Source organism: Morus notabilis, unplaced genomic scaffold (genome assembly GCF_000414095.1).
Source record: "Morus notabilis unplaced genomic scaffold, ASM41409v2 Scaffold87, whole genome shotgun sequence".
In the NCBI taxonomy this organism is placed as follows: Eukaryota; Viridiplantae; Streptophyta; class Magnoliopsida; order Rosales; family Moraceae; genus Morus; species Morus notabilis.
The window spans coordinates 25748-34590 of NW_010366183.1; the positions used below are offsets into that span (position 1 = coordinate 25748).

Below are 8843 nucleotides of genomic sequence, written 5' to 3' on the forward strand. Positions count from 1 at the left end.
TAAAACGTGGTTTGTTCTTGTTGGATAATGGTTTCTCGTGCACACCGCATGGCCATAATGAGCCTCACAGGGGATCACAGTCAACAGATTTGACTGACCAAACGCCAAACGCCAAAGCCACACTTTTGCGTCACAGAGAGAATATTACAAACAAAAAGAAAAAGACTTTCTGAAACCAAACTTGTACCGGTAATTTTCTTCCACGAGAAAATTCCAACATATTAATTTTCCTGGAAAAACTGAGCTTGGTGAACCGTCCATGTGTACCGTGATTCATGTGAATCGCAAGGCTCCTCTCTCTCTCTACTTTCTCTCTCTTCTCTCAATCAGAAAGAAAGAGAATTGAAAGTGACGAAAGGGAGAAATGGGTCTGCTTCTTCTTCTGATGCTTGTCTTCTCGATGTGATTAACCCAGCCTTTTAAAAGGGCGTGCAATACAAGATTGATAAGAGTTCAGAATTTAGAAGAAAGAAAACATTTTTTTTTTGTTTTCTCTGTTTTTGTTTGGTTTTGATTTGAGGTGATGAAGAACGAGCATCAAACGACGGCCCTTTTCGGGATTTCACTCACGGACAGGCCTAAATGGCAACAGTTCATCATCTGCTCTTCTGGCTTCTTCTTTGGCTACCTCATTAATGGCGTTTGCGAGGTCACCTTCTGGTTTTTTTTTCTCTCTCTCTCTCTCTTCTTTCCTTTGTTTTTGTTGCTTAATAGATGCGGAATTTCCGATCTCAACTATCATTCATGTTCGTTTCTTTTTTTTTTTTTTTGGTTTATTTCCTTCGAAAACATGAAATAAATAAAAAACTAAAATAATAATGCAAAGCAGAGTTTTTTCTTTTTGTGATTTTTTTGGTACCATTTTATCATACCATGCATTGTTCTTTGCTTCTTTTGTGCACTGTTTTATAACTTTTATTGTTCTTGAAGTCCCCTGTTTTTCTCTGTTTTCCCTTTGACATTATAATTTGTTTTTTCATCTCAGGAATACGTTTACAATCGGCTTCAATTCAGGTATTCTAGCCATTATTTAACCATTGTAAAAATGGAACTAACACAAAACGCTCTTTTTATCTTTCTCTTTTTTTTTTTTTTTTTATCGAGCACTTTTTTTTATCTTTCACTACTTCTAGTTAACTCTTTATACACACGCACACATATATATTAGTGTAAAACATGTATGTCTTAACAAGTGCAAATAACTCCCATTTGGCAGCTATGGGTGGTACTTCACTTTTGTGCAAGGATTTGTGTATATCATGCTCATATACCTCCAAGGTTTCACCACCAAGCAAATGGTCAACTCATGGAACACATATGTCAAGCTCTCTGCTGTTTTAATGGGGTCTCAAGGACTCACCAAAGGGTCCTTGGCTTTTCTCAACTACCCGGCTCAGATCATGTTCAAATCCACAAAGGTAAACCCCTCAAAATCAACCTACATTTTTTAAGTTTTAGTCCTTTTCAATTTCATTTTTTGTTTTCCTTGTTTTGATTGTTGCCAAAGATTCAAATGCCGACTTTCAGATTCACTGATTATCACGGTCTATAAAAATTTAAGCGACAATGTTAAACTTGTAATGTGGTCATCATCACACCTTTTTAACAACTTTGAGACTCGCAGTTTATTACGATCTACGTGTTCTTACACCTTTTCTTTTACTAGTATATGGTTCGCAGATTTACACACTGACTTTGAAAGTAGCAAATTATTATGATCTACATATTTTTGGTATAGCAAAATGACTAGTTGAAAAAATGTGGCTCATCATGGCTACTAGTAATATTTTTCCTAATTTTCTGACCAAGGGCTTATGTGCGTGTGGAAATTCAGGTATTACCTGTTATGGTCATGGGTGCTTTCATTCCAGGATTGAGAAGAAAATACCCACTTCATGAATACGTCTCTGCTATGCTTCTAGTGATAGGTCTAATACTTTTCACCTTAGCTGATGCTCAGACATCTCCCGAATTTCACATTTTCGGTGTTGTGATGATCTCGGGTGCTCTTATCATGGATGCTTTTGTGGGGAATTTGCAAGAGGCAATCTTTACCTTAAACCCAGATACCACACAGGTCAACTCTATTACCAAAGGTTTTTTTTTTTTTTTTTTTTTTACCAAACAAGGTTGAATGGCATAACTTTATTATACTTTGAGTAAATTATATGATTTTTTTTTCTCTTTTCTGCAGATGGAGATGTTGTTCTGCTCAACAGTAGTTGGGTTGCCTTTCTTGCTTCCACCTATGATTCTAACAGGAGAGCTACTTAAGGCCTGGAATTCTTGTTCTGAGGTGGACCAAATCTCAAATAATCTCTCTTTTTTTTTTTTTTTTTTTTTTGAAATTTTGTTGTTGTGCATGATGAGGTTGGAGTAAGTTATTAGCAAAATGATACCGCTACCACCTAACAGGATTTCATGAGGGATAAATAAAAATGATAGTTGTTGGTTAAGTTGGGCAATGTGGTTGGACTTTAGCAAACAGTTATGACACTTTGTAGTAATTCTGTAAAAAGGTCTATTAAAAGGCTTCCAAACAATGAAACTAGATAAAAACAGATTAGGATCAAAACCAAGATAATGGAGCTTCTGAATTCTCTACACAACATTTCACTTGTATTTTAAAAAACTGAACGATGCTCATCATTTTAAAATCGCAGCATCCTTATGTTTACGGGGTGTTGGTGTTCGAAGCCATGGCGACATACATCGGTCAAGTGTCTGTACTATCCCTCGTCGCTCTTTTCGGTGCTGCCACCACTGCCATGGTAATGCCAACACATTTACCATTTTTCTTTTTAATTTTGAACATAGTGGAGTTTTAATGGTTACTTGTTTTTGCAGATTACAACGGCTAGAAAGGCTGTCACTTTGTTGCTTTCATACATGATATTTACAAAGCCCTTGACTGACCAACATGGGATAGGACTTTTACTCATATCCATGGGAATCATGCTAAAGATGGTCCCGGAAAACAAAATCCCCACTTGGAATACAATTCAATATTCTATTGCCAAGCATTCAAAATCCACTTCCAAAACAGAAAACCAAGAAAGTTTTGAAGATGATGAGGAGAAAAGAGCCTTGGTGTAAAAGATCAATGTTGCAGACTTATTCACTATCCGTTTTTTTTTTTTTGCTTTGCTTTTGTAGTTCTCTTTTACTTTTGTTTCAAGGTTCCTAGAAATTTTCTCAGGCATTTGTTTATATGTTTTGGTGCATAGGGTAGGAGGAGAAGAGAGAATTTTATTTTATTTTTATTTTATTTTTATTTTATTTTATTTGTAATTGTATTTGGGTTTTCACAAGGAACTTTTGCAGTTGCAGAATTGTTTTTTCTTCTTAAGAATTAGCTTTGTTGCATCTTTGATATGAATTAAACTTTACTCTTTTGCATGCTTTCAAAGTAATATGTATTACGATTAATCCTTAATTATCTAGCATAGAGAGCTTGGCTTATTAAAAAAAATCAGATCATGATAATATCATCATTTGTTTTTAGTAAGATAATAGTCATCAATTAAATCTACCGGGCACTTTTGTTTATTTATTTATTTTTTCACTAAAACTATTTAGAAAGTGGCGGATGATATGGAAATCACGGTGTTCTTCTTTTTGGTCAATAATAATGCGAGGCACAATTCACAACCTTAAACTTGAGGTGTTGTTTTTTTTTTTTTTTTTTTATCTCTGTCGTTTTCCTGAGATAACGTCGCTTTTAAGACGCTTTGTATTTGGAATCTCGTTGTCTCGTTTCCCTGATACTTTCTTTTTTTTTTTTTTTTTTAAATTCTAGGGCTAGGACTATGTCTTTCCTAATAAACTGTCGTTTTTAGAATCTTTTGTGTATTTCAAGATGGCGTTCCTATAATAAAATGTGGTCCTTCAAATTGTTGTCGTTTTAACACTTAATCATTTCCTAATGGATTGTCGTTTTAAAGATTAATCGTTATGCTGTTGCGTATTAAAGTATTATAGTTTATGCTAATGTTTTCAACTTGTTGTTCATTTTAATTAATTTCTTGTGAAGATGCCTTCGTTCCTTAGGCATTATCGTGTTCTTGAAATCCCATAATTTCCTGAAATAATTAAAAGCTGTCATCCTCATTGGTTTCCACCCTTATACGTCATTCGTTTATTATTATCGTTTTCCTTATGGTCCTTTTATAGTTTTGTCGTCTGAAGATGCCGTTTAATAGGATATTGTCGTTTCTGACGATGATTTTTTTTTTTCCTGGAAGAGTATTGTTTTTCAAGCTGTTGTCCTTTGATGGATTATAATTATTGTTGCCCCCAAGTTGTAGTCGTTTAACATACTGTCGTTTTCTTGTAGCGTTTCTTAACAATGACGCCGTTTTTAGACTTTGTCCTTCCCTACGTTGTTGTTTCTTGACAATGATGTTGTTCTAACGATTCTTTCGGGATTGTCCTTTTTAGAATGTAATTTGAGTGTAGTTTTTGAGTTGAATTTGAGTTATAACTTGAGTTGAAGTTGTAACTTAAATAAAGTTGAATAAAGTTGAAACTTAAAAAGAACATGAACTTAAATAAAGTTGGAACTCGAGTTGTCTTTTTTTGAGTTTTTTAGACAAAAGAATAACCCTCGTTTCCTAGGCTTTTTTTTAAACCATAATGTCATTGTTGTAGTTACGTCATTTCGTGAAGTAAACACTGTCGTCTTTTTACAACGATGTAGTTTTGTGCATTTGTTGTTTCATATAATATTTTCAATTTGTCCTTCAAAAGAAATATAGACATTTGAGTTTTATTGTAGTAAAAATTTTTTAAAAATAATCACATTTTTTTATTATAATAAAAAATTTTCACATACAGTCATATTTAAACTCGAATCAAAAAATTAAACGGACCGTATTGTCAATTTGTTGAGAAAATAAATAGTCAACTTTTTTTACAATGACGTGGCTATGATTCTGTCGTTCCGTGAGATAGCAATGATTCATCTTGTACGATTATGTCATTTACAAAGATACGTTAGTTTTCATCATAATAATGTCGTTTTTCTACATGTCGTATCAACACATATTGTCGTTTTTAATACTCAGTCCGTCCTTTTGAATAATTGTAGTTTGGTTGCTATTGATTTCGTTTTCCAAAGTTATTTAAACGAAAATTTTTATTTTGGACAAATATGATTAGCCTATTGTTGTTTCTCACGTCACAATTTCACAATATTCTCCCTTCAGTAGTACGTTGTCGTTTCTGGCAAACCTATTGTCGTGGCAAACCTATTGTCGTTTCTCACAATACTGTTATCGTTTCTCAGGCCCGGCCCAAGTTCATTCCTGTCCCCAATCGTAATGGCGGGCCCCACCACTTTGGTATCCACTATCCAATTCTGTGCAGCTTACAAGAGCACGTGGCCCAGCTGTGTGCTGCTGTACTTCTATCCAATCTAATATATTATTTAAAAAATAATTTTTTTTTTAAAGGAAATCCCCCCACGCTTGCTTATAAGATCCAAGGGCTCTAATTGAAAGTTAGTTCACCACCTGATCGGACGGCCTCAAATGTCTGCTTAGTTTTACAAATTACAATCCATGATTTATTTATTTTTTAAAAAAATAAAAATAAAAAATTGGGGGAAAAAGACTCTTTTTCTCCCTCACTCTCTCGTGGCCTGGGACAAAAAGCTGAGGAATTTCAAAGAACCCTATTTTTTTTAGCTTTTTGAGCTTTCCTTCGAAACTTCATTCTCTCGCCACTGAAATTCAATCATCATGAAAGGAACGAAACGTTTCGCCGTACCGGAATCGAACCCCGCCTCGCAAAATGACTCCGCCGTACGTTTCTTTTCTCATTCTTACCCCTTCTTTAAAAATAAATACATCAATAAATAAAATCACTTTCTCTTTCAATTTTAATTTTTTTTTTGTTTTACTCCTCCGTTGAAATGGTTTTGGAATTGTGAGTTCCTGTTCAAGTTTGTTGCTTTTGCATCTTTTAGTGAAAAGTTTGTCAGAGTTTGATTTTTCTTTCTGGGAAAAACAAGCTGAAATTTTGAATGTTTTGGGTTTTTGTGAAAATCAATGACATTAGAGAGATGAGCTCAATCATGCTTATTTGGACTCAGATTACTGTATAGTTGTTAAGTTTATTAACTTTTATTTCTGGGTTTTTTTTTTCACAATTCCCAAGTCAAGGGTTTTGAAATTTGTTTATTGTGTTTGCCCTTATTATTAGCATTTAGTAATATGGATTTGTTTAGTAATTGTTTCAGGTTATAGGTTAATGACTTTTCTTAATTTAATGATTTTGCGCATCCGTTGTCTTTGTATTTTCATTGAAACTGGGAAAACAGAACCAATTATGCAACCAAAATCAGTAAATGTCTCGTCTCTTTACTTGAATTTATGCTTTGGAATTTGGGTTGGTTCAGTTATAATGGTTTTGAAGAATCAGAATTCAGATAACTGTAAGTTTGTGGTCTTGAAATATTTAGTCAGTGGGGGTTATGAACTTTATTAATGATGGCTAATTTATGCATGATGCTTGTTTGTTATAAGTAAAACAACACTGCTGATGATCATTTGTTGTATAAGATCTCTGTTTTTCATGTATTTCTGTGTATTTGACGTATTGATTTTTGTGGGCGATTATTTGATTTCAGTTTTCCAATAGATGATTCTTATTTTATTTTCGTCCTTTTTCCGATGGTGATGCAGTTCTGGAATAAAAGAATAACGGTAGGATCCATGTTTGATGTTCACAGGGCAGACCTTTCTCAACAGAAACCGATGGGCTCGCCCACATTAAATTTGCAGCGAGCCGAGTCATCTCGGCAGCATGTGAGAGCTCTGAACATCCAATTCGCAAGGTATTACTTATTCCTACTTTGATACTTCTGTTTGCATCATCTACTATTTTAATGATGCCTTTTATGAAGATTGAATGTAATTCATTTGTTTTATTTTTGTTTATGATAATATAAGTCATTGGGTGTAGCTTGCATTTGATTTAAATCATCATGGCTTGAGGTACTTGACATTAGGTTTGTAATTTATTTATCTTTGCCAGTTGGGTGCAAACACAATTGAAGAACCACCCGGATGAACTCTGGGAAGATGGCGTTCGGGACTACCTAGCTCATGCTTCAAACATCATGGTAATTCCTTTGTTTTTTCTTCATCCGTTTGCATTTTTTATAATGATCCTGCGTGACTTTTCTTCTTATTAATGAGTTTGGTTGATTATAAAAAATTGGGTTATGAAAGCCAATCTGGCTGGTTCTATTGTCATGCTGTAGTATCAATAAGTCGTTATGTTCAAGACAAGTGACAAGTCATTATTTTCTTATTTTCCCTTATCATGAAGATTGGGGTCTTTGCTAGATTGATTCTGAACTATTTAAACCATCAAATGATCAAATAAGTTCTTGATCAAGAACACATAAATCATATTTGTGCATGTTTAAGAATAATATTTATGTATTTAATGCCAACTTGCTAGTCACTCCCTTTTTGGTCAAGGATGAAGTTGAGTTGATTCTTACGGTGCATGCCAAGCGATTGATGTTCTAACGTATAGATCTTCTCTATTCACCCTCATGCTTCAGGAGAAATTCACGGATGTTGTCAACTGGCTTAAAGCAAATGCTGCAAATGGAGAAAGTTTGCCTGCTGCGGAATTACAGACTACAGAAAAGAAAACGATACCAGAAGCCAAGAATAGTGAGACCAAATTATTTCAGACACAAACTGGGCTTACCCCTGTGAGTACAACTCCTAGCTTTGTGACTTCATGGAGTTCTGGCGTATTCTCCAACAATCAAACGGGAGGGGTCGCCAACAGTCAAAACTCCAGTGTGTTGTCAAGTACTCAAAGCTCTGGAGTACTCGTCAACAGCCAAAGCTCAGGGGTGTTCTCCAACAGCCAAAGCTCAGGGGTGTTCTCTAGCAGCCAAAGCTTAGGTGTGTCCTCCAGCAGCCAAAGCTTAGGTGTGTCCTCCAACAGCCAAAGCTCCGGGTTATTCTCCAACAGCCAAAGCTCCGGGTTATTCTCCAACAGCCAAAGCTCCGGCTTATTCTCAAACAGTCAGAGCTCCGGGTTACTCTCAAACAGTCAAAGCTCCGGCTTATTATCGAACAGCCAAAGCACCGAGATATTCTCAAACAGCCAAAGCTCCAATATATTCTCGAACAACCAAAGCTCTGGGCTATTCTCCAACAGCCAAAGCTCAGGCTTATTCTCCAACAATCAAACCCCATTCTCGTTTGGTAAGTGTCATTCTAAATTCTACACTTCGATGGATTTTGTTTGTGGATTTAGTAGCTCTCAGATGTATGAACTAAGTCCATGTGCGAGACAAAGAACAAAGTAATAGTGGTTTGATTTCAGAAATTAAAGTATTTATGAAGAATGTGTGACATACAAAATATATTACAAGGATCCAATATTTTTTGTTCATCTGAGATGAAGTTGAATAGCTACAATTTTCGGATTCTTATGCAGGAAATTATGGTTCAGCTCCTGAAAACCGGGACGCTGCAGATGATGCGGATGGTGGTAAGACAATAAATTCATACTTGGAGACATTCCCATTCACACCCACTTTTACAATATTTTTGTTTAGGAGAAGTGTGACCTCTTTTTCCCCCATAATTTCTTAATATTCTTTTTTACGACCAGAAAATGAAGAGCAACCCAGCAGCCCATCTGTGAAGAAGTCTGAAGAAAAGGGCGTTGTTGTTGTCCATGAAGTCAAGTGCAAACTTTATGTGAAGGTAATATCTGAAAGACCACTATCTTGGCTCAAAACCTTCTGAAAGACTGCTGGAGATTTTTGGTCCTACGAATCTATCTCCCCCCCCCCCCCCCCCCCC

At 35.4% G+C, this 8843-nt stretch overlaps 2 protein-coding genes across 2 annotated transcripts in view; both read left to right on the forward strand.

Annotated features, from left to right (window-relative positions):
- The first annotated feature begins 212 nt into the window (after positions 1-212).
- LOC21405903 (UDP-galactose/UDP-glucose transporter 4) lies at positions 213-3330 on the forward strand. Its single transcript, XM_010109742.2, has 7 exons — positions 213-649; positions 986-1014; positions 1217-1418; positions 1835-2077; positions 2195-2296; positions 2664-2771; positions 2848-3330. Exons 1-7 carry the CDS (start codon positions 524-526, stop codon positions 3094-3096), a joined length of 1059 nt encoding a protein of 352 aa, XP_010108044.1. The 5' UTR covers positions 213-523; the 3' UTR covers positions 3097-3330.
- A 2261-nt stretch (positions 3331-5591) lies between these two features.
- LOC21405904 (nucleoporin NUP100/NSP100) overlaps positions 5592-8843 on the forward strand; it is a 4884-nt gene continuing 1632 nt past the window's right edge. Inside the window, exons 1-6 of the mRNA XM_010109743.2 lie at positions 5592-5804; positions 6687-6838; positions 7039-7126; positions 7577-8237; positions 8473-8526; positions 8650-8744. Of these exons, the coding sequence (XP_010108045.1) occupies positions 5742-5804; positions 6687-6838; positions 7039-7126; positions 7577-8237; positions 8473-8526; positions 8650-8744 (1113 nt within the window). The 5' untranslated portion in view covers positions 5592-5741. The remainder of the gene's footprint in view (positions 5805-6686; positions 6839-7038; positions 7127-7576; positions 8238-8472; positions 8527-8649; positions 8745-8843) is intronic.